The sequence below is a fragment of the Osmia lignaria genome, chromosome 7 (genome assembly GCF_051020975.1).
Source record: "Osmia lignaria lignaria isolate PbOS001 chromosome 7, iyOsmLign1, whole genome shotgun sequence".
In the NCBI taxonomy this organism is placed as follows: Eukaryota; Metazoa; Arthropoda; class Insecta; order Hymenoptera; family Megachilidae; genus Osmia; species Osmia lignaria.
In genome coordinates, this window is record NC_135038.1 from 2,444,017 (window position 1) to 2,470,778 (window position 26,762).

The following is a 26,762-nucleotide window of genomic DNA, read 5'->3' on the forward strand; positions in this document are numbered from 1 at the left end:
TGTTCCCCTGCTGCTTCACGCGACCAACGCGTAATTCTTCGCCATGTTCTGTCCCTGATGCGTCTGTTTGTTGTTTTTCCTTCTAGAACACTCGCGCGCGTAATGACCCGGTTCGGAACACACATTACACCGTACATTGTTTTTAGGTTTGCGAGAATTATTGTTTTTTTGAAGTGAAAACTTCTTTAGACGCGTTGAGCGATTTTCGGTAGGGGAAAATCTTATGGGTTCACGTCACCGACATGCTCGAAATGACGATCTACTGCTCTGGTACCAGACTGGCGCATGCGCTATAAGGGTAACGTGTTGTGCAACATTAGTGCTGTGTATATCTATACAAGTAAAGTTAAATTGACTACGTGGAAAGTATCAATATTTGTGTTTAAAAATTTGATATTACTTATTTTTTAGTTTTTTAATATTTAACCGGTAATTATTTAGATTACGGACAGTAACTCCGATTTCGATGATTTTTAAAAATGTTGTAGAAATCAACATTTTGAGCAACTTTTTCCTATACATGTAACCGCCGCTCAGACTTAGTTTTCGAGATATTTTCGAGAAACTGTCGAAACTAATACATTGAATTCTGCCTGTTCGTGTGCGTCCGTGTGCTTCTTACGCGTCAGTGTGCGATCGCCGCTTTTCTATTGTTTTTGCAGGCAGCAGCACGGTGACCGACACCAATATATACAGTGTGTCCCACGTAACTGGAAACATTCAATTATTTCCTAAACTATTAAAGATACATGAAATTGCTTTGGTGGTCATTGCATGGTAAGAGGAGGCAACATTTTGACGTAGACGATTTTTTTTTTGCATTGTTATTTTCAAAAAAACAAATTTGGAGGTTTTTCACGGGAAAAATTCACTTCAGTGAGAAATATCAGCAGGGGTCCTGTTCGCGCGTGGGCTTAAAAACTAAATTTAACTAATTTTAATGATTTTAAATCGCACTATACGAACTCATTAATTATGTAGATTACCATACATTTCGTCAGTATGATTGACACGCATGTTCGCTTAAGTGAGACATACAGAAGAAAAGGTTCAAATGGGACTTTCCTTCTTGTTACACATATTTTCACGCACGATTGCATAGTTCTCACGTGACGATTGCATAGTTTTAAGTTTTCACTTCTGTCGACAGTCCCCATGACTGTTTTCCATTTTTTTCTTTTTATTTTCGTTTGAACCACCTGGTGCCGCCTTCCTCGAAGTCGCCGCCAGGGCCGTAGCTTCCTTTTCGTCTGTACTTAGAGCCTCCTCCTCTTCAATTAGGCGTGCCTGCAGAACCTCGATCCTCTGCCGCGCCGGTTCCATGTTGTTCCACGCTGTTCGAAAATGCCGGTATTTCGAGGGCAGGCTGGCGAGCACCTTTGACATGACCATGAGATCAGGGATGTTCTCTCCTAGGTCGATGAATTGTCTAGCCAGGTTCTGCACCTTTAAAATGTGTTGCACCACCGTATCGTTCGGATCCATTCGATACTCGTGGAACCTCTGGCTCAACAGAAGCTTCTGCGACTCCGTCTTCTGTTCATGAATCGAAGAGGGCCTGTTCCACATCTCCTTTTTTTTTTTTTCTTTTTTAACGAGGGAGAAAAAATGCAGTTACGCAGACCGGGCTGGATGTTGGTTGCCCGGTACTGTGGGACACCCCGAAGGTGTACTCACTAAAAAAACCTACCTCGATTTCCCTTTCTGGGCGCCGGTCGCTGCTATGACCTCCCTGGAGACGCTATTGGCATTACATCGGGGGCGGGGCAACCACACGGCGGACTCTACAAACCACGCCTCCTAAGGCGTGTACAAGGGGCGTCACCTACAAGTAAGGCATAAGAGACGTTTCTAAAGAATCGGTGGCATAAACTCCACCCGCTCCTGCCGTTATGGATGTCATTTCCTGTTTCCGATGATTCTAAGGTGATTCTTCGGATATGGGTAAGGATATGGATAAGGTGATCCGTCAAGGATTAAGATTATGTCCCGTCAATATGTTAAAATTGTCATTATCAATAAGTAAATAAAACACAACACGCGTCCCGTTACTAAAACACAAGGCATAGACATTGTTCTACCCTTCCATAATGTCCGAACCGCAAACTCGGATTATCGGTGTAATAGTGGAATAAACAAACACATTAATAAATAACACTCAGGTAGGTAAGTAAATAAATAACTCCTAAACAAAACTAAAACAGCAATTAACACTACTGTTGACACATATAGCACACGTATCAGTCTAGGTTACCACGCCCGTAATGCCCATACCCACCCATAAACAGGTGGGGGAGGGGGCGTGAGTTGAGGCGTTGCGCAGGTTGAGGAGGGGTTATCTCTTACTCTTCCGTACATATTCTTCTCTCCTTCTCTCGAATAACTCCTTATCCTTTAGATTATCATTGATAAAATCCAGCACATAACCTCTAGTTTCTTCTTTTTTCAGGAGTTTTGTGAAGTTTTCAGCGTTAAACTCCACCCCCAAGGTGTGGCAAAGGCGGCTCCTCTCCTCGCTCCACCTTCCACAAGCAAAGAGGAAATGCGCTGGGTCGTCAATAACTCCAGGACAAAACCAACACTCAACATTCGGCCCCCACTCAATCCAGTCTTCAATGTTAGGAATTAATTGGAAGGTCCACCTCCCATTCAACGAGACCTCCCACCTCCTCTGCCATATTGCCATGGTGGCTTCCCGTACTCTTTTTTTTAAGTTAATGAGTGTATCCTCGTCCGTGTTGGTAACCTCTTTTTTCTTACAGAATATATCCTCCCTTTCACGAATAAGGAGGTCCAATGGGACTTGGCCAGTGAGGACGCAGAGTGCATCCGACGAGGTGGTCCTATAAGCGTAGGCCATTCTCAGGAGGGCGGTACGTTGAGTTGTTGTTAGTACGCCCACATTCATTTTAAATTCCAGACCCGACGCCCATATTGGGGCGGCATACATAACAACCGATTCGACTACTTTATAAAACAGTTTACGGGCCATGTACCCCCACCCCCCTCCTATGTTGGGCGTGAAAGCCGCAAGGGCCCTGGCATATCCTAGTGCTTTGGTGCACACCTTGGAAATGTGTGTCTTAAATGTCCTGTTCTTTTCAAAATGAACTCCAAGGTATCTGGCTGTGTTTTCAGAGATAATTTCAGCGTTTCCACAATTGATCTTGAGTCCACAAGTCACTTTTCTTCCTGTGAGCAGGATTGCCTCGGTTTTATGGTGGGTCAGACCAAGGCCCTCGGCCTCATACCATTTACCAAGGTCTTCAATTGTCCGTTCGGCTAACCTACGCATGATGTCTAGATCTTTTCCAACAATAACTATGCCGATGGCCCACATCTCCTGGACCGTTACATAGACCAACAGATTGTTCATCTGTTCCGGTTCCATAGCGGCAGACATCAAGTACATGGCCTTGGCGTTTTCCTTGACCCATCCTTTGCCCGCTGCGTCGTCCAGGTTTGCCGGCCTTCCTATCTCGCCGTTCAAAGCAGCGGTCATTTGGAATTTCCAACATTGGAAATTCTTCTCGTCAAATTTCACCAAATTTCGTGCAGAAATTTCACTCGCCATTTCGGTACTCGATTGTTCGGATGTCCCCAAAAAACACACCGCACAGTATATCACACAGAAAACCGTTTTTCGTAATTGCGCAGTATGCCCATCGACCGGTGTCTGGGCCCATAACCTGATGAATATTTAAATGAATAACTAACGTCTTAACTTAGGAAGTGAAATGAACTTTAATATATATACAGGGTGTCCCAGAACTGGGGTAGGAGCCGAAGAGGGATGATTGGTGAAGTCATTCTAAACAACTTTTTCCTTTGCCAAAATGTTGGTGAAGGCTTCGTTTTCAAGTTATTAACGAAAAACACTGGCCAATCAGAGCGCGCCGTTAGTGCGGGCCGAATTACGAGAGTATAGGGTATCCTCCGCGCGGTCGTGATCAAGTGCATCGGCACTAGTGCTTCAACAATAGGACACATGCCCGACAGCCACAGCGCCCGACAGCCACAGCGCCCGTCAACGAACACCACCAGTCCAAGATCCAAAACACAATTCACTCTTTTACAAAATTCGGAAAACTCAGAAAAACTCTGGGAAAGCACCCGCACAAATTGACTGATCACGGTTCAATACGCGGGCCCGGTCCCGGGCCATACCCCGCCATCACCACCGACACGCCGCTCGCGCCTGCGCAGGGCCGCGTGATATCGTCCAACCGCACACCCTTGCGCAGCGCCAAATTTAAAACTAACCGCTCGAGCAAGCATGCAATCGCGCGACGCGAACACTTACCCATTCGTCCGTAAATGACCAAGTTGCAATGAAAACGGTTTGCTGTCACTAGGTCATTGTGCCGGTCCTGAATATTTGAGGAGGGAAAACATTGCAAAGAACAGCTGATCTCCAGACGAGATCATTAAACTCACTCAACCGCACGGTCACTATCACTTTTCACAGAATTTCACTGCATGGTCCGAAAGGATCCAATTCTTTCAAGTAAATAAATATTTGCATTCACTGTCACGTTGCTATTACACTGGGCACAAATGAAAAACATGTAATATTCTGCACTACGACGTAACGTTTTCACAACGTTACTTTCCATCTTCAGATGAGACTGTAAGTTGAGCGTCTGCGAAGTTTTTTCTCGCTCTTTATCTTTTTCTACGTTAGGCTATATTTAAAGGATCGACGCGAGCCTCTCTCACTTACTCTCGGTTACTTCCGATTGTAGAAAAAGACAAAGAGCGAAACAGACTTCGCAGACGCTGAAGCTAGTAGTCCCATTTGAAGTTGGAAAAGAAGATCAGTAACGTCGTGAAAACGTTACGAAATAGTGCGGAATATTACGTTTTTATTTGTGCGCAGTGCAATAGCAACATGACAGTGAATAAAAATATTTATTTAGTTGAAAGAATCGGTCCCTTTCACACTACGTAATGAAATTCTGTGAAAAGTGATAGTGACCGTGTGGTTGAGTGAGTTCAATGATCCCGTCTGGAGATCAGCTGTTCTTCCTAACAAGTTCCCTCCTCGAATGTTCAGGATCGACACAATGACCCAGTGAAAAATCATTTTCGTTGCAGCTGGATTATTTACAGATGAATTGGTAAGTTTCATTTACATTCAATCCTTTTTTTATTATTTGCAAATTTATTTTGATTTCCAAAACGTGTATTCTTTTATCTCATTTTTTTTCAAAAATGACTACCAAGTATTTTTTTAAACTCCTATCATACATCAAATAAAAGTGTTGGATCAATTCGATTTATTCATTCTACATGAATAACGATTCATTACTTCATTCATTGTTCATGAGCAACCAATAATTCGATACTATTATTCTTTTCTTTTTTTTATTCATTATTCCATACAACTTTTGCCCTATTATACCGACGTGGTGCTGATACACTTGATCATGATCACGGCTTGAACGCAGAGCATACCCAACACTCTCGTGGTTCGGCCGCGCTAAAGGCGCGCTCTAATTGGCCAATGTTTTTCGTTAATAACTCGAAAACGAAGCTTTAACTAACATTTTGGCAAAGGAAAAAGTTGTTTAGAATGACCTCAGCAATCATCCTTCCACGGGTCCTACCCCAGTTCTGGGACATCCTGTATAAACATAGATAAGGGCCTGACGCCCGATCCAGCCATCGCTTACAATAGCTATTTCGATTAGCTAGCCTGTTAATAAGTGCCTAAATAATTACTCTAACAATAAGACTGATAGAATAGGGCTAGGATAAACTTAAATAAGCAAAATATAATTATTTCAACAAAGCTTTATTAATGATATTACACATAGACTATTTATTTAGATAGTAAGGATTTAGTATATCAAGTTTAATAGTTATTATTGTATTATAGTCTTCTTTTCTTTTATGTTAGTTGTTTTTGTTGTTGCGTTATTTAGTAAATAAGTTTTCCTAATATGTAGTATGTAAGTCGCTGTATCATCTTCGCATACCATAATTCCTTTCCTTTATCATCTCCTGCTTTCTCACTCACTGTTTCTATTTCTTCCTTCCTTTTCTTCTTCTTCCCTTTTCAATCATCTGGAACAAACAAATTCAGTTTTTATTTAGTCTACAAAATTCTCTTTTCTGGATATTTTTGTATCATTAAGTTAGTACTAAGAAACAATTACAAACCAAAAAAAATAGCCAAAAGCTTTATGCATTAATAAGCATGTCCTAGAGAGGCTCACTTGCACGCCATTAGGATAAGTGTTTAATTATATACTCAAGTCAATCGTTTATTCTGGTTCAGTTAATAAACAAAAAGTTAATAAACAATGTTAAAAAAAAACCCCCAAAAAACGGTTAACTCCGCGATTAAACACATGACTCGCAATCTAAAGGTCCGCGGTTCATATCCTTGGTTCCCAACATTTTTTTTTTTTTTTTAATGATAATTTCTCTTTTTAAATAACTATTACAGCTATGCTATAATCATTGCATTTATTAATAATTAATTACATACGCTGTAATTTTTATAGAATTTAAGTTATGTTTTCTATCCAGTACGTACATTAACATCCCTACTGCATTCGAAATTTGCACGCGTTTATTTGTTGACACGCATGTACTTGTGTACTTTTGTAAATTTCGAATGCGATAAGAATGTTAATGTACATACGTACTGGATAGAAAATATAACTTAAGGGCCATTCCACGCAAAGTGATCACACTTTTTCCCGCATGGTCTTGGATTTTTGTTAAATTTTGCAGGCTTGTAGAACCCAATGTACGAACAAAAAATCGATGCTCCGTTCCTCGATATTGTTTAAACTTTCCGAGTTATAAGGACTGAAAATTTAGGGTCACTTTTTTTTCAAAAAATCATAACTCGGAACGTATTATAGATATCGACATGCATGAACCGGCATTTTATAGGTAAAACTTCAAAGTTTAATAAAAAAAATTACTACATGTGTCAACGCAATCTCAAATTGTTGTAAATAATGTTCATAATTTTCAAACTTGAAAATAACCCCAGGGGGAGGACGAATCGGTCTGAAATTTTTTCTGTAGAATCTATAAAGAGTTTTCTAAATACCCTGAAAATTTCATGATGGAACACGCAGAATTACCGGAGTTATAATATTTTATTGCTGCGTATGACCTGCCGGCGGACCATCGCGCGCCATCCGGTCCCCATGCGCCACTGCACTTGTCGGCGTTACTTTTCGGTCTATCCGCTTACAAATACAAATTGGAGTAAATAATTGTTTCTAATACATACTTTTTTATTAATCTGGAGAGGTGATTTTAAAGATTTTGATGTGATAAAAGATTCACCAAGAGATTTAAGGGCACTATTTAACGATGATAACGAATATTCCCGATCTATTTCTTCTACATAACTACAGGGTGATTCTTTCGCAACGCAACACAAAAGCCGTGCCGCACAATAGAACCCCTGCTGTTCCGTTTCTTGTATTCGTCTCAGCCATAAACACACACAAAGCAGTTTTGGGTCCGGCGATATGGCCCCTGGGACTCTTTATCCGTAAAAACAGCAGGGTTCCATTGTGCGGGGCGGCTTTTGTGTTGCGTTGCGAGAGAATCACCCTGTATTTGTGTTTCACCCTGTATTTGTTCCCGAATTTGACGAATTGTTACTTATTACTTGTTCTACATTACTTGGACCAACAACTGGCTCTTGAACTGTTGGAGAACAACCCGGCTCACTTACGTTTATGATAGGAAGATTTGGATGATTTAATCTAGATGTTCGAATTACTCGCATTCTACACATGCAGCACAAATTTTCTCCTAATATTATATTCTGATATTTTTCACGAAACGCGATTGTAACTGAATGAAGATTTTTAGTTACATTTGAATGTCGAGGTAAACTAAATGGATTGGAACAATATCTTCGCGGTATTTTTGCTTTCCACCAGTATACAATTACAGTTTTAAACTAAGAAAAACAAGAAACTGAAAAGTACACAACATAGTTATGCACAACACTGAACGCTTAACTGAAACCGCTTGTCCCGTTGCTGTCCTAAATAAAACTGAACGGTGTTCTGGAAAAGTGAACCGTCGAAATCGTTTTGCCATACTTTTATTGCCTTTTAAGGGTTTGTAGGCAAAAGTACCACAAACGTGTCGACTTATTTCGTAGTTGTTAACCGATGGCTGGCTATTTAAAAAAATGTAGAGTAGCGGCGCATGGGGACCGGACGCGGACGGCGCGCGATGGTCCACCGGCAGGTCAACGCAGCAATAAAATTTTATAACTCCGGCAATTCTGCGTGTTCCATCATGAAATTTTCAGGGTATTTAGAAAACTCTTTAAAGATTCTACAGAAAAAATTTCAGACCGATTCGTGCTCCCCCTTGGGGTTATTTTCAAGTTTGAAAATTATAAACATTATTTACAACAATTTGAAGATTGCGTTGAAACATGTAGTGATTTTTTTATTAAACTTTGAAGCTTTACCTATAAAATGCCGGTTCATGCATGTCGATATCTAAAATACTTTCCGAGTTATGATTTTTTGAAAAAAAAGTGACCCTAAATTTTCAGTCCTTATAACTTGGAAAGTTTAAACAATATCGAGGAACGGAGCATCGATTTTTTGTTCGTACATTGGGTTCTACAAGCCTACAAAATTTAACAAAAATCCAAGACCATGCGGGAAAAAGTGTGATCACTTTGCGTGGAATGGCCCTTAAATTCTATAAAAATTGCAGCATATGTAATTAATTATTGATAAATGCAACGATTATAGCACAGCTGTAATAGTTATTCAAAAAGAGACAAATTACTATTTGAAAAAAAAAAAAAAATGTTAGGAACCAAGGATTTGAACCGGGGACGTTTCGATTGCGAGTCATGTGTTTAACCGGGAAGCTGTTTGTATGTGTGAGTTTGTCATACTTGTCAATGTATGGAGTAACTAACTTTAATTGTTAATATCTTTTAAACAATTAACTGTCTACCCCCAAAATGGGGTATTTAACTCTACAAGTTGGCAAAGTTTCATTAATAAGTGAGCGTAACACTTGGGTAGTTCCCCTCGTTAATATGGAAGCAATTAATTCTTTTACTTATTTCGGCTTATTAATCATTAATAAAGTTTATTGTAGAGTTTCATAGAAACCTTTGCAATTTGAGCACTAACATTATAATTGTACTTTGAATTATTATCACAATAATAATAAAAAAAAAGATCTTCCCATGAGCCTAGTTTTTTAATACTTTCCATCAAATCATTTATAAATATGTTGGATATTTATGTTCATCTAAAATTTTCAACTTGTATTTTGAAATATAGTTTTCTTTAACCATAATTGAGACTATCAAAATTAAAAATGTTCACTTCATTTTTACCTAAAAATATTTCTTAATTTCAGAACAAATTATCTTGATACATAAATATGAACTGTTAATTATGAATATAGGCTAAGTCCATTTTCACCTGGATAGTAAAGTTAATTGTAAACCAAAATTTTGTGTTCACTAGAAGCTAAAGCAATATAATATAAAATTCTTGTTTTATGTGTCTCATTTTCATATATTTCTTTACAAAAATTACTCACTTATTTTAACTTACTCTATTAATATATGTATAGTTTTTTCTTGAAGTTTTTGCATGTCAAATATTTGTTTCTAAAATTTTTTATATTTATTTTGATGTGGATATTTGTTCTGAATATTCTAACAATTGTACTTTAAAGTTTAAGTTTCTCTTTTTTACTTCTTTTTATTTTTTAATTAATATATACCATAAGCCTAGTAAATGCATTGATGTGTATAAATTCTTCTAATTTTGTAAATAATAATATATATATTAATAATATATTTGTTTCAGTTTGTTAAACACTTTGAATGACTAAAATGATTATATTTGCAACTATGTCTTATTGTTAGTTTTCAATTTTTGTTTGTTTAATAATATAGTGCACAATATATTTATTTTTATCAAAAAACTCTGCAATGCCTTTTTAAGATTTTCCTTAAAAATTATTATATTCAAAATTAAATAAACTGTTCGTGCAATGTTTCAAAGTCAATTATGTCTATTAATTTTTACATCTACTTCAAATATTCAATATTTCTTCAATAATCTTTTATATGTTTACATATTTTTGTCACTCACATTTAATATACATGTCACAGTAGATATGTTAATTTTAAAAAAGTTTACACTTACTAGCCGAGATATATACATATTAACTTCTGATAATAAAGTATACATTTACATTAGAACAAATATGAGATATTTTTGTATTTACTTGATATTTTTCTTAAAATTATTATGTAGTTGCATATATTGACTAGTACGAGTATAGTTATTACATTTTATGATTTCATAGTAACACACATGCACGTTACAAATGCTTAACAAATATTATCTAACATTTTGAATTATCTTTTTCTGTTCAACTTTGCTTTGAAGATATTAATATTTTGATGACTCACTGAATACTATTACTGTTTACTCATATCAATTTTTAATAATTGTTATATAAAATCATAATAACCTGCAAACAAAATTCTATATATAAATATACAGGTAAGTCACTGCTTCCAGAGTATGTTTATATAACGTATTATACATATTCCTACTTATCAACATAAATTGAAATCCTAAAAGACATTTATAAAGACAAATTTATATTTTTTATTATTTGCTTTGCTATATATCTATACACAACTATATACTTTCAAAAAATGTTTCTGACTTTTATAAACGTATACTGTACAATGTACTGTATGTATATATGTATGTACAAAATATTTCAAAAACATAGAATAAACTAATAAAAATGTACCGTTATATGCATGTGAGGTATGTTACATACATACAAGCCAGTTATATTTAATTTTTGTAGCTGGTTCATCATTTGCAACCTACTCCTTTGTGGATGGTGTTTCAGCAGAGATAAATCTTTTCCAATTATCTTATTTATGTAAGGTAATTGAGCACATTGTTATATGTTTGAAAATATTTAAGTACTATAAATACATTTTATTAATCATTTATAAGTAAAAATTTCGTAAGTAATATAAAAAAATTTCAACACATGTATATATTTTCATATAAATTAATATTTTGTAATTTTAAATACGTTCTAAATATTTTACTTTGTCTTTAGAAAATTAAAAATAAATTATTTTTATTTAGTTATTATTTACTCTTTTTTAATTTATACGTTAAGAAACGTTAATGAAATCAACTTTTTTTCTCAATTCTATTTATAATTTTAGTCTCAATACAATAATAAGTAGCAAATGCTATATTTATAAGAGATTTGTAAGAGAAGTTTAAAAATTACAATTTTATTTTCATATTTTCAATATTCTAAAAATATATTTTTGTATATTGCATTGAAATAAACTTTTTAATTTTTAAAAACTATAACTTTTATGAGTCTTCGTTTTTTTGTAGGTAATCATTTATATTTCCCGCGTTGGCGAATTGAAACATACGGTTTAGTGTACCATCTGAAAAGTCATGAAAATTTCGTGACCTGTAGAAATTGCATGGAGAACAGCACAGTTCAGACAAGCGGCAGAACAGTGTGATCCGTCGCCATTTTGTTTATTTTCGCGTAAAAGAGATTTAAGAGATCACCTAAGCAGATCGTTTTATCTTTGTCCGTGAATAGATCAGCTGAATGCATTAGTAGTTACGTTAGAAAGTTGAACGGATTATACGGACAGAAAGAAATTATTTGTATAGGGGATTATTGGCAGTTTGGAGAAAGTACCTAAGATCAAAACTTTAAAAATCCAAAGTTTGGTAAGGAGTACGCAATTCTTACGATTATAAACGTGCCGGTACCGCGGTGCGGAATACGTTTCTCGGATCGGTTGAGAAAAAGTGAGGGAATAAAAAGTGAAAAGTGTAAACGAGATATAGGTGCTACAAAGAGTGAGAAACGAAAGTCGTGACGACAAGAAGAAAAACAACGTAAGAATTACGAAGGATATCATCCAAGGGTGAAATATATGGTCTGGGCGTCCCCCCCAAAAACAGGGGCATTTGATAGCCGCAGAAATTGGGCGCATCGCAAGCAAATATCAATCGTCATCTTGTGGTGAAACGACGTCCCTATCAAGTCGTTTTAGTGACGGTATTTCGGTCGTAATTGGAATCGAGCAACTACTGCAACAGAATTTTCTTGAACCAAAATTTTCCCTCTTTAGTGAAAGTAATCAGTAAATTGACCAACACCAGTCGATTGTTCTTAGAAATTCTTTTGCGATTGCATCAATTAAATTAACTTGAAGTAACCTCGACGGCGGAAGCCGCCTCCGAGGTTCCCGGCACAATCAAAACGACCATCAATATCGGCATTGCAATGAACCACGTTAACGATCAGGAAAACCTTAAACAGCTCAACCTGGCACCAGTTCAGGTTAATGAAGTCGAAGAAATGGATACACAAGAAGGAGGTATACTTTAATTTCATTATTGTTATTTATTATAACTCCCATATTTAAATTAATTTAAATACGTTTCACTTATCACTTTAAAGGTTATACAGAATATGTTTAATTTTATACATCAACACAGATGTTTTATTATAAATTTCAATTTATGCACTTGTATATTTTCTTTAAAAAAATAATGTACGTCAGTTTTTATTACAATAAAACAATTTATCGTGATATACATAATATATACACACATATACATGCACACGATTTATAGTAATACAAATATTTAATATTTGAGAAGTTCAGTCAGTTCAGTCAATTTTTATACATATACAGAAATTTGAATATATGTTTTTCATTTGATAGAGATATTCATTTGTTTTTGATGTCATAAGAACTAAAATGTGATACATCGTTTTTCATTAAGTATTTGTATAATTATATGGGTGCTTTATTTCAAGATTATTATCAAGTACTAAGTAAATTGTATATTTTGTTATATATTATAGATAATTCTTTGTGTCAACATTTATTTATCAAAAAGTAATCACAATTATGTTACATACATTCATGTAGTTAAGAAAGTATGTAATAACAACTGAAATCTTTTAGAAACACCAAATGATGGTGGAGGAGATGGGAACGATACAAGTCCTATGAATGGAGAATCAGAATTAGCTTGTATTGTTCAAGATCAGGAAATGGAAGAAGGTAAAAAACAATACAGGTTATATTTGTTTTGGTTTTACAATAATTTTGCAAAATATATTTTACTACTACTGGCGTTCTTCCTATTACAGATCTGTTCAATTATTTACTTTTAATCTATTTGTTAAAATATTCTTAATTACTATAAATGATATAAAGTTTCTTGTAATGATCTGATTTCTAAATCAGGTGTGACATCATGCTAATAAAGAATATAATTACGATATTAAACTTTATTATAATCTCAGTATAATTTTAAAACTTAAAATTTACTAATAATTGAAACAGGTTAATAATATAAAATAAAATGCAAATAAAAATCAAAAAAGTGAACTAAGGCAGTTTAAGCAGATGTTTAGTTATAAAATTATAACTGACTATAGTATAAAATTTAAAAATCATAATGAACAGAGGTATTTTAATATTACTCTTGTTTTCTAGACGAAGCAAGGTCAGAAGCTACCTTTCGCTATACAGTAGAAAACCTTTCGAAAATGAAAGAAACACAATTGTCTCCTCCATGCTATGTACGCAATTTGCCATGGAAAATAATGGTAATGCCAAGGACAAGCCAAACTCAAGATAGAACTCCTCAAAAGTCACTTGGTTTTTTTCTGCAATGTAATGGAGAAAGTGAATCAACATGGAGTTGTTACGCAGTTGCAGATCTTCGATTACTTTCTTGCAAGGAAGGACAAGAACCATTTAACAGAAGTTAGTATATTGTTATATACTAATATTTTTACTTTCAATAAAATTGTTTTTCATTTATATTCAATTTACAGAAATTTTCTTTAATTTTTTAGCATTATGATTATGTAACATCAGATATATTTAAATACATGACTTTATTTTAGGAATTCAGCATCTATTCTATAGTAAAGAAAACGATTGGGGTTTCAGTCATTTTATGACGTGGCAGGATGTCCTGGATCCTGATAAAGGCTACATCAAAGATGATTCTATTACACTTGAGGTTAGTCAGATATATTTTACATATTAAAAATATTGATAACATAATTTCATACAAGAATGTAATTCCTTAATTAATACATTTATTTTATTTCAATTTATATTTATATTAATTTATATTGGATATATAAATATCTAAGTGTTTATAAATATTTTTTAAATTCTGACAGGTTCATGTAATGGCAGATGCTCCACATGGTGTCAGTTGGGATAGCAAAAAGCATACAGGATTTGTAGGATTAAAAAATCAAGGTGCTACATGTTACATGAATTCCTTGCTTCAAACTTTGTATTTTACTAATCAGGTAAGTCCTAATATTATAAATTTAAATCATGCTCTAAACAGTCTTAACTAATTTGTAATAATGTTAATGGCAAGACTTTAAATTATCTGTTAATTATAAATATTATGGTATTAATGAATTTTGAAGTTATTCAAGTTCGGTTAATCAACTGGAACGTAAATGTTTAAATACACATATATTTTTGTTTTCAGTTGCGCAAAGCAGTCTACAAAATGCCGACAGAAAGTGATGATTCTAGCAAGAGCGTTGCTTTAGCTTTACAAAGGGTTTTTCATGAATTACAATTCTCCGATAAACCAGTTGGTACAAAAAAATTAACTAAAAGTTTTGGTTGGGAAACACTGGATTCTTTCATGCAACACGATGTACAAGAATTTTTACGAGTGGTAAGAAACTAATTTATTGGAACTTACTAATTTTGGATTACATTAATGTATCAAAATCAATATTTGTTGATTGTTTATTAATAATTACTTTAGCTTTTAGATAAATTGGAAAGTAAAATGAAAGGAACATGTGTTGAAGGTACAGTGCCAAAATTATTTGAAGGAAAAATGGTGTCGTTTATAAAATGCAAAAACATCGATTACAAGTCAACTAGAGTCGAAACTTTCTATGATATACAATTAAATATAAAAGGCAAGAAAAATAGTAAGTACATGAAAATACATTTTTCTTGATGTTATGTGGATTGAAGTAAAAGTTGCATGCTTCTTATTACATATAAAGTTCGTATATTAAATAAACACTAATTATAATTTAGTTTATGAGTCCTTTAATGACTATGTAAGTACTGAAAGTCTGGATGGTGATAATAAATATGATGCGGGAGAACATGGATTGCAAGAGGCAGAAAAAGGTGTTATCTTTTCATCGTTTCCACCAGTTTTACATTTACATTTAATGAGATTTCAATATGATCCAGTTACAGATTGTTCTGTCAAATTTAACGATAGGTAAGTGATGTTATAGTAATGTGATTTTAATACGTTCACAGTCCAGAATTTAAATATTTTTTGGTTTATTAATTTTTATCTACCTTACTCTTACTGAAAGGATTGAACAAGTTTTATATCTTTATTGGTTATATATTATTCGTATTTGTTAAAATACTGTCTAACACAGATAGTATATATTCAACTTCCACAGTATAAGATACAAAAAACAATTAAAGTGTAGTATCATTGTTATAATAATTAATTTTTGATTTTAATAATTTGCACATTTATTGCTCATTCTTATTATTCAAAATGCATATTGTATAACTTTTAATTACATCTCTTCGATCTTTTTCCAAATCTTTTTGATTGCAATTTCCAGCTCATTTGTATATTTATTTTTATAAATGTTTCTTGTAAAGAAACTATAAGCGCTGAATTATATGTGTCAGGTGAATGAATTGTACAATCCAATTTATTTATATTATTATCCTTGTTTGAACGTATTTTTTTTTACATATTATTTTCTCGACATAAAACTATGATATACCAAATATTTCAAGCATCTAAGGTTTTATATCAAGTAGCATGTTTTTCACGTTCCATTGACCTAGGATGAATTTACCTCGTTGATAACATTGCTTCATTTAAAAAAAAAATTGTGGTAATAATAAGAAAAACAACCAAAATTATCTAGATTAAATTACACTGTACAACACTCATCTGGACCACGAATATTCAATTGGTATTTCTTGCAGATTTTTATGTGCTGAATATAAATCTGCAAACCATTTTTAACCATTAGCTCTAGTTTTTCAGAAATTTGATTTTGAAAAACAAAAAATGCAAATTTTCAACTTTGAGGACGGTTTGTGATTAAACACTAACAGTTATTTGATTTTTTCAATACGAAATTATTTCATGAACTCTTCCAAATGAAATAATATATATAAGTCGTTACATTAGAAACATGTAAATAATGACATCTGAAACATCAATGTTTGTAGATATTTTTCAATTTATTTCAAAAACTAAAGTTGTAAAAGAGAACCTAATAACACTAGACGATAGAGCAGACATTTTTTCCACGGAAACTAAAGAAGGTTATTGATCTGTTTTTGTTTTCGACATAGAAACAAAATAGTTTTGTAAAATACGTGAAACCGGCAATGGTATTAATCGACGGCGGCCCCTTCTTCTGCTGCTCAGCATGACAGAACCAATAAATGCGCACTACGCTATCATGTGAGGTCTAAATACGTATTGAGCAATATTATTGTTTATTTGAAAATGCTATAATTTACGACATTGTTATTTTGGCCAACTTCAATCTTTCACATACATCTTGCATATTTAATTTTAATTTTTAATGTGTTTATTTAATACATGTATGTAATTTTTTGTAAATATTAGTTACAATAACTGCTTCCATTGCTACGATATAAGCAGATAAACTAAAATTCAGCACAGCCTAATAAATTACTCTCTTAAAAATATTTAACTTTCTAGGAGATTTTAGAACAGTATATTATAGCCATTATTTATATTATTGAATAATTTAAACAGAAATGTGTCTAAATTAGATTTATCATAAATCATATCGGTCATGGAGTTGTGAACGTGTTAATTCACTGTAACCATTACTTTTTATAATACTCTTCACTTCTAAAACTATAAATTTTATATTTTATAAAGGTTTGAATTTTATGAAAAAATAAGTCTTGGCAAATATTTACAAAATAAAGAATCAACAAGTGCAGATTATACATTGCATGCAGTCTTAGTTCATAGTGGAGATAATCATGGTGGACATTACGTTGTGTTTATTAACCCAGCTGGCGATGGAAAAGTATGTGCTATTTTTATACTATTTAGTATGTTATAATATAGTTTACATGTTTGAAAAATTTTGTTTTAAATATATTTTTAAAGAAAAAACTACTATTTTAATCTTAAAAAACTTATAATTACTCAGTTTGATTACTGAATAACATTTATTGATAAATTCACGTGTCATTGCTAATTTGTATGTACTTATTTTTCAAACAGTGGTGCAAATTCGATGATGATGTCGTATCAAGATGTACAAAACAGGAAGCCATTGAACATAACTACGGTGGCCAAGATGAGGATATGTCTATAGCTGTGAAACATTGTACAAACGCCTACATGTTGGTGTATATAAGGGACTCTGAGTTGGAAAACGTATTGCAAGACGTTAAGGAAGAGGATATACCTCAAGAGGTCAGAAACGTGCTACAAAAAGAACTTTCCCAGGAGTTGAGCGACCTTGAACGTGACAAAGACGCGACTGACTCGATTAAAGACTCACATACAGAGACTACGACACTTCGTCCGTGCACACAAAATCCTCGAAATCCAAATCTCTATATTCATGATTTTTAAGGGAACAGGAAAGAAAGTTGTAAATTATTTGAAATTCTTTTCCCACTAAAGTTCCCATTTCTTAAATATGTTTTGGGCTGAGTAGCTCATAAAATCACCAAATTCATAAATACATTACAAAGATGAAATGAGTTTAATGAAATAGAAACATATTGAATAGATTTAATATTTTGGATATGTGAATTAATCAGAAAAATAAGATTTATAAATTACATTTAATAAATTAATTTTTTTTTTTAGCACGTACACTCACACGCGCGCGCGCGCGCCTACACATACACGCACACGTCTGTGTGCAGATATTTGTTATAAAGTTTTCTCTTCATATTTTTTAATAATTAGAAATTTATAGCGTTATCAGCTAAATGCTGTTATACCACCAAATGTTAATATTGCATTCATTGTGCCCATTTTTCAATACATCTATGTATTATGTCACACATGATAGTTTTAAAGTGTTACGCGCGCATTATTTTGCTGATATATTTATCATTTATGAAAGAAACATCTCATTATGTCAACTTAAATGATTAATGTTTATATACAAAACATGTTTTATTCTGATATAATGAATATTTAATCGAAAATTTGTCGTAGTTATCGAAAATGTATAATTAATAGATTTTTAGTAGTTTCTATCATATAGAAGTTTTTTTTTATCCTGATAGAAATATATTTGTTTTTGATAGAGGATTTTTTTGTATGGACGATTGAGTCGTATAAGGATAGCATTTTTGCCAGTTCATAATATTTGGGGGGAGGGGGGTAATCAAAAATTAATTGGCTGACTGAACGTTCTGCAGTTAACTAATGTACGCGTTGCACTTCAGGTACTATGAGAAAAGGTTACAATTGGGTTGGCATAAAAATTTGATTATTATGCTATTATGATGAGCCTTAGAATCGTTTTGGAATGTTTATTGTAATAAATATTGTATAATATTATACCTTAAACAAAATAATTGTATTGTAGTATTTTAAAGCTTTGGGTAACAAATGCACAGACATATCGCAGAATAGATGAAAAAATGTGTGAATAATTATAAGAAGAACAGGGGCAGGAAGGTCTTTTTAATTAATAGTAAGATTATTATTGAAAATCTGGTTTGGAACATGAGTTTTGTCTCATGAAGTTGATAAATGTTGAAAAGAAAAAAAGGGAAAAATGAACAAGTAGGCTTTATTAATGTCAGCTTCTTCCTTCACACGTCTTCTACGATGTATTTGTTATTTAATGATCGTTTAGTGAGTGAGATGAAATGTGATTTACTCTATCAGATCAGTAATTTTAAAGAATCGATACTAAAGTAACGTTAATGATAAAATTAGGATATTACACCTTGTAATAAGGTCTGAATCAATTGAGTCGTTAATACATTATATTTTGTCAATGTTAATAATCAGTATGACCATCAACAGATGCTACCTATTTATTTGTTGTTATATACTAATAAACAGAAAAAGTCAATGCCACATGAACAAAATCAATACTAATATTATAAAACACCTATATATATATACATATATATATATATATATTTTTTTTTACTTCTAAACATATTAATATTTAAATAAGAAAACAGAACTGAATGCTAGAGAATTTTAACAAATCAGAATTCATGTTAAAGAAATTGGTTACATATATTTTTGATTTGTAGTGTTTAAGAATGTAGTTACAGTTTTATTTTAAATAATCGTATAACAGCAATTCAGACTGTAAAGCATCTCCACACTACTATGGTTATACATTACATTTTATTATTATTTGGCATAAATGATGGTGTTTTATATCTAAAGGAAAAATGTGGGTATAGTGATTCTGAATTTACACACAATAGTTATTAGAATGATATAATTCTTAATACATACTTTCCACACATGCATGCATACATACATACATACATACATACGTACATACATACATATGTACATACATACATTCTAATTAATTTTCAAGTTTGATTTATGGTGGAAATGAAAACTTTAGGAAAATTTGATAAAACCAATGTATTACTGTTAACTAGTTAAACTTTCATCTCTGTATATAAATTAATTAATATTTTTTAAATTTATTTATATCAATTTAAAGTATATTATATGAGACCATCATTTATAGCTGAATAATTTATATTGTGTAATTGTTTGACTTAGTAGTCTGTATTGCGGCAGATGAACAAAATTAAAATTATATAAAAAAAAGAGCAAACAAAATTCATTCTTTTGATGTTTCGAATACTATTTTGTCGAATCTCAAAAGTATGATACTAGTACGCTGCTTTTCTAAAAGTTGAAATTTTAGAAGACAGATGAGGAAAAATTATCAATGAGATGAATTTATATGGATAATTTTAATTTTGTTGGTCTAGCTGGTGGAGAGGCTGCAAGAGGAGAAGAGGCTGGAACAAATACGAAGAAAGGAAAGAACAGAAGCATACTTGTATATAACCGTCAACGTCCTTCTTGAGGATAATTTTGACGGTCACCAAGGAAATGACTTATATGATCCGGAGCATGCTTTGTATCGTGTATTTCGCGTACGTAAGCAGTGTGCCTTGCACGAGTTTCTCAAATTGCTGAGTGATAGCTTGGTAAGTGTAATTGTTCAACAATTTTTCATCCTGTATTTCTCTGATGGTATTAACTTAAAATCATATATATTCATATCGGTACATGCATAATTTAAATATCAAATATTGGTGTGACATCATATGATACGTGCTGTTTATATTTTATTCTTGTGATTATCTACGAACACGGTAGGTGATTGCAAACGCAGTATTTAAATGAAACAAAATATTTTAATTTAAGTAATTGTAATCTTAACTAATTTTGTGGGTTTTTTCTACAGAAATATCCAATAGAACAAATTCGTTTGTGGCCACTGAATATACGTTCAAATCAGACTTGTAGGCCAATGCCAATTGAATTAGAAACCGATCTTCCAAAATCTATTTATCAATGTGCAGAAAATCCAAACGTTTGGAATGTATTCGTTGAACTTGTTCCTCCAGATTCTGATCTAACAGCATTGCCGGCTTTTGATAAAGACACAGACGTTTTGTTGTTTTTTAAGTTATATGATCCCAAGAACAAAAAGATACACTACTGTGGACATCATTATATGCCTGTCACAGCTAAAGTCCGTAAGTTTCATTTTAAGTATTTAATTAAATTGTATAGTACTATATTAAATACTAAAGTAATACTTTTGTTTTTAAGTGCACATTGCAAAAATTTAAATTGTTAATTTTTCTTCTATTTTGGAAAAGTGCACACAAATAATTTTGCACAGTTTTTACTTTTGATGTTCTTTATAATAGCGCAAAGTTTGGTTAAATTCAATGTTCCAAAGGGCTTATGCTTTTTTATCATTTTTTGTCACAATTTTTATCAATATCTCTACCTCTTCAAACTCTTTTGTTATAACAATGGAAATAATTGTTATGTATAATGTTTGTACAGAGGACCTAATACCAATTTTAAATGAAAGAGCTGGATTTCCACCAGATACTGAACTAGCTCTTTACGAAGAGATCAAACCTAACTTGGTTGAAAAGATAGACAGCTTAACGGAGCCATTAGAAAAAGTCCTTGAAGAATTAATGGATGGTGATATTATCGTTTTTCAGAAAGAAGGGGACCATCAGTTATATGAACTTCCAACGTGTAGAGAATATTTCAAGTAAATCAGAAAAATGCTTATAAAACTTTATATTTTATATAAAAGACGTTAAAAGCACCCTATATTGTATTGCAGGGACTTATTTCATAGAGTAGATGTAACATTTTGTGATAAAACGATTCCTAATGATCCGGGTTTCACAATGGAACTTTCATTAAGAATGACGTATGATCAGATGGCAAGAGCTGTGGCGCAAAGGCTTGGTACAGATCCATATCTTTTGCAGTTCTTTAAATGCCAAAGGTAGGAACATATAATTTTAGATAATTATATAGGATGTTTATAAATGAACAGGAATTGAAATATGCAAATTTCTTGTAATGGAAAAAATATGCTGTATTGTTTTGCAATTTACGTCCTCCAAAAATATTTGATATTTTTTGGACACGCTGTATGTGATATAATACCGTTTTATTTATATAGAATCCAATGTTCATTTTATTTATAGTTACAAAGATTCACCTGGACATCCATTAAAATGTACATTTGAAGGTTCACTTAAAGATTTGGTTACATATTGCAAACCGAAGACAAAAAAATTATATTATCAGCAACTTAGTATTAGAGTAAATGAGCTTGAAAATAAAAAACAGTTTAAATGCATATGGGTTGGTCCGTCTCTTAAAGAAGAGAAGGAAATTATTCTTTACCCTAATAAGAATGGAACAGTAGCCACATTGCTCGAAGAAGCTAAGAAACAAATTGAGCTATCAGAGAATGGGTCTGGAAAGTTAAGGATATTAGAAATAAATTGTAGTAAAGTTTCACCTGGTCCAAGAGAGGATGTACTTTTAGATAACTTAAATACATCTGGTACGAAATTATACAGAATAGAAGAGATTCCAAATGATGAATTAAATTTAGCAGAAGATGAAATGTTGGTTCCTGTTGCACATTTTCACAAAGATGTTTTCTCAACGTTTGGCATACCTTTTTTCTTTAAAATTAAACATGTAAGTATAATTAAACGTGTAGTAAAAGTTGTTTAAAAAGAAATATATTAATAGTATTGTTATTTATATATATTTACAGGGTGAACCTTTCCCAAAGATGAAGGAAAGATTGTTGAAGAAATTAGGGGTACAGGAAAAAGAATTCGAAAAGGTAGGCATCCTAATCTAATTTTATTTGATATCTTATGAGAATTCATAAAAAAACTTTGAAGTTTAAGTTCGCGGTGGTAACAATGGGAAAACCACATTTTATTATGGATTCACCAGAATATTGCATGGATCTCGCAGATTTTCGAATTCACCCAAGTCAGAGTAAGTATATATTTAAAAAACAGATCGGCGATCGTTAGAGAATGTTAAAATTTAATGAAATAAGTGACAATTTATGTGTTATAAATATTGAATTGACGCTGATGAAGAATAAATTTTGTAGTTTATCCACTTTTAAACGCAGGCACATCGCCACATAGGCCTTGGCTTGGCCTAGAACATGTCAACAAAGCGCCAAAGCGCTCACGAATCAACTACCTCGAAAAGGCTATTAAAATTTACAACTAAATTTTCATCATACGAAGAAAAATAAAATTAGGCAGCCACTTATATAATTTACACGATTCTATAGTAAACAGAAAAGCTATGTTTTACATGCGATGGTTGGATAATGTATTTATTCGGTTCTTCAACCAAATAATATGCGATTTCAACGTTACGATCATGTTAATGAAAGGTAAATCTACGCTTTGTATACGATGGATTGAGAAATTGTACTGATCATGTAATGATATTTTATGCATCATGGAAGTTCTCCCTTTCGAATCGACAGGGATTTTATGTAATGGCCGGATCGATAATACTCCATCGATAACCATTATGCTTCAACAACAATGGATTAAACATTCTCCTATCAGAGATAATCAATTTTTCGATTCGTAAATATTTCGCCTTTCCCACTGGCAAATTAATTTGATCAATATTGGTGAGGATAAGGCATGTGGCTCTTTCAAGAGCAATAATTTATTTATTAAACGCATTTTATTTCTAAAACTATATAATTACAACTGCAAAATGAAGAAAGCACTCGTATGGGGAAACAATAAAGGTATTTATAAATGTAATATAATATTACCTTCGTAGAAAGATACCACGGTTTTTTTCAAATTTTACCTTTGATCCTGCCACGTAAAATCTTTGTAACTGATATAACGAGATCCAAAGAAAACACTATGTAACGTTTTGTGTAATGTAATATTTAAAAACCCATTATTAGAAAAGAATTATCTACGTGCTCCTGTTTTATATTATATCCAGGACGTTTGAAATGCAGACTTACAGTTACCTTGTAATCTTATATTTTGCATATTAAGGTAATTTTTTGCGAACAAATAAACATTAATAATTTGTTTATGGCATCGTTTCTTGTAAAATGCATCTTTGTACATGAGAATGTAGTTATCATATCCTTGATTGAAGAGAAATGTAATCAGAGTATGATATTGTTACATAAAAAAATTACTATAAAGCATCTATGTAATTTATAAGTGAAATTTTTGAGTTGCCTTTCGGACACCTTGGATTTTTCATGTTTCAGTATATCCTTTCTTTCATATGTCCAAAATTTTACAAATTCAAATTGACCCATCAAAGACGGATACGATAGATGGACACAAGGTTACTTTGACCTGTAACAATGTCATAATTGTATACAAAGCTTAAAATACATTTAAACATAAAGTAAGTACGTATACACGCTGAAAAAAGTACATATGCAAATATACAATTTATACTGCAAAATGACAGAGCATTCGGTATGCGTGTGAAAGTTAAAATTAAATTTAAAGCCCAAATCGTGCGTTAAGTCAATAAAAGTTAATTAATCCTCATACACTGAATGCCAAGTTATTTTGACTCTGTATGTATTGTATAATTCGGTATGGATTAAAGTCTCTGTATTTAAAGTGTGAAGGAGGTTAACCTATGCACTCCTAATAGCAGCTCATTTTGATTCACTATGTATTGTATACTGGGTCAAAATGACCCTGCTTTTTGGGTGCAACGGTTAAGATAGAGGCCATTTTGGTGAAAAAAGAAGAAGAAAAAGTAGCAAAGCTTGTTTTACAACTTCATAATCATATTAAATATATCTTTTTACATACTTTTCTTACTTTTCATTTGTTATATATATATATATATATTTCTTCACACAAAAATTTGTCACAATATTATGATCAATCCAATTATTTATAAATTATATTTTGTCAAACATTTTTCCAACTGTGATTAAAAGTCATTCATCAAGACACACTTAATTTTGGTACTTTCTACCTATATATCTGAAAGTTATTAAACTTTGAAAGACGAAAAATTTTATTAGGTTTACAAAATACAGTTTTTTAAACACGTCGTTTCATCAGTTTTCATTCAGATTATTTAACTATTAATTTCAATTCAACAGTTTTTATGAATATTAATAAATATGTACTATGTATCAAACTCGTTATCTTTTCAAAACACATTTTACAGTTGATGAGTATTATTATAGATTAATAATATGTAAAAATTTCATGTGAGAAATAGACATATTAGTTGTAAAGATTAAAATGGCAATGTTTTGTAAACATAAACCTGACTGTACAAATAATTTAGTTAATATAGCATATTCAAATTTCTTTTCTTACAGTTCTCAAAGTTATTGTTATTAGTCACGTAAAATTTTAGATATTAAAGAGTTTCCTTAATGATATATTCACATGAAAGAGTATAATAGATTAATAATAGACTTCTTTTGTTAATACTTGTGAATAATTATTGAAGAGAATTTGCACTAAAGAATAAAAAAATTGTTTTATCTAAACTAATTTTTTAAAGAAAAGGAAGTATACCTTTTGATTAAAACAACTAATAATTTCATATAAAATACACTATTAACCAGAAAATTTGATTATAATATGATTATGTTTTATGCGTATATAGCAATGATGGCTCGTTTATAAGGACTGCAAAGCTGGAATTCCTCTATTGTAAAATGCATTTCTGTTTTATAAATATATATACGTATTTAAAAATCATCGAAATTGATGATGTCATCCGCTTTCTATATAATTACCTTTATTTTTATTAATGGTAATAATGTTTTTCAATTTATATTGCACTTTTTTTTTACTGCTACAGTATCAACACTGCTAATTTTTACGAGCCGCCACTAGTATGCAAGGTATCTTCTTGAAGTGTGTATTTTTTTTACAAAATATAAGATATTGAAGATAACAAATGGTTTGAAAATTGTATAGACAATTAAAGGGCAAACTCATTGGTTAGATTAACTTTTTTCCACATTATTGTTCTAAAAAATATAAAAATTAAATTCATTTTTTTAAATTGAGGGGGAAACTTCCGAAAGGCCCCCCCACCTCAGGACAATCAAACTTCGGATTTATAGTAATTGAGGGACGAGAAATCGAATGAGACCATTTTCAGAACTGGCAAATAAACCGTTCTCGAGATATACAGGGTACTCTAAAAGTGTGAGACCCCCCTATTATCTCGATAAGAACGTATTTCCACGGAAAATGACTAAAACAAACGTTGTAGGGGTCGTAAAGTATTATCTTTACGGGCGTACCAATTATCGTTTTCGGGTAAGGAAAACCCAACACCTGACCCGTTGTCGGCGTAAGGAATGTTGAATTAGGGACGAAAAAGCTACCCTGAGTGGGTTAGCGACTACACCCACCAGGCGCATTTCGCCTCATCACGGGGGAGGGTCTAACCTTTGACCCTCCCCCTTAGTGCCAACTCCGCCGACGTCGGGGGCCACACCCGACGCTGGCTACTCCTCGGGCCGCGTGCAATGGCCCCAGCACCGGCCACCTGCGGTCCAGCGCCTCCAAAAAGGAGCCGCTAGATCTGCGATGGGGGAGAGAGGCAAGCCCCTCCCCCCGTCTGATCCCCCTACATTGGGGAGCCGGAGCCTCCCCCCACTACATTTGCCTTGAGGAGGAGCCAAAGCTCCCTCCATCCTATCACCCTGGGGGAGGCCGAAGCCTCCCCCCACTACATCTACCTTGGGGGGAGAGTCGAATCTCCCCCCCCCCCTTATCCTGTTGGGGGCGGTGGGCAGGATTATCAAGGCCCACCGCCCCGTCCTCCTCAGCTTACTGTGCCGACGGGGTCCTCTCCCGACCCCGCTCCGCCTCTTCCTTCATGGCGATGACCTCCTCACAAAAGGAGGTCATCGCCCTCCACTGATCCACGCCGGCGAGCATATTTCTTACCACGCTCGCCAGCGAGAGATCCACCCCCGACTCGCACCGCAGGGAGTGACGGGCCCGCGCAAACACTGGACAGTGCTCCAGTGTGTGTTGCGCGGAGTCCCGCACCGCC

The 26,762-nt window shown here is 33.2% G+C and overlaps 2 protein-coding genes across 7 annotated transcripts; one reads left to right on the top strand and one right to left on the bottom strand.

The window, feature by feature from the left end:
• On the bottom strand, positions 1-2,575 carry LOC143305487 (uncharacterized). Its single transcript, XM_076689375.1, has one exon. The coding sequence runs from the start codon at positions 1,567-1,569 to the stop codon at positions 1,135-1,137; it is 435 nt and encodes a 144-aa protein (XP_076545490.1). The 5' UTR covers positions 1,570-2,575; the 3' UTR covers positions 1-1,134.
• Positions 2,576-12,195: 9,620 nt separating this feature from the next.
• Usp7 (Ubiquitin-specific protease 7) lies at positions 12,196-24,624 on the top strand. Of its 6 annotated transcripts, XR_004582637.2 has the most exons (19): positions 12,196-12,433; positions 13,031-13,129; positions 13,568-13,840; positions 13,984-14,102; positions 14,269-14,403; positions 14,595-14,789; positions 14,883-15,054; positions 15,167-15,359; positions 17,037-17,190; positions 17,391-17,585; positions 20,114-20,335; positions 20,596-20,890; positions 21,210-21,429; positions 21,505-21,672; positions 21,878-22,382; positions 22,462-22,533; positions 22,595-22,694; positions 22,816-23,109; positions 23,206-24,622. XR_004582637.2 is itself a non-coding variant. In XM_034336253.2 (18 exons), exons 1-18 carry the CDS (start codon positions 12,340-12,342, stop codon positions 22,938-22,940), a joined length of 3,330 nt encoding a protein of 1,109 aa, XP_034192144.1. In that variant the 5' UTR covers positions 12,196-12,339; the 3' UTR covers positions 22,941-24,623. The 6 variants fall into 6 exon arrangements, 5 of the variants coding, with proteins under 5 accessions (XP_034192144.1, XP_034192143.1, XP_034192146.1 ...); XM_034336253.2 differs by having other exon boundaries at positions 22,601-22,694; positions 22,816-24,623; XM_034336252.2 differs by having other exon boundaries at positions 22,816-24,622.
• The last annotated feature ends 2,138 nt before the right edge of the window (positions 24,625-26,762 follow it).

Coding starts and splice junctions, on each gene's coding strand:
- LOC143305487 (XM_076689375.1), bottom strand. CDS start 1,569: ATGTGGAACAGGCCCTCTTCGATTCATGAACAGAAGACGGAGTCGCAG.
- Usp7 (XM_034336252.2), top strand. CDS start 12,340: ATGAACCACGTTAACGATCAGGAAAACCTTAAACAGCTCAACCTGGCA. Junction 14,103..14,268: donor ATGATTCTATTACACTTGAG/GTTAGTCAGATA, acceptor AAATTCTGACAG/GTTCATGTAATGGCAGATGC. Junction 20,891..21,209: donor GCCTGTCACAGCTAAAGTCC/GTAAGTTTCATT, acceptor ATGTTTGTACAG/AGGACCTAATACCAATTTTA.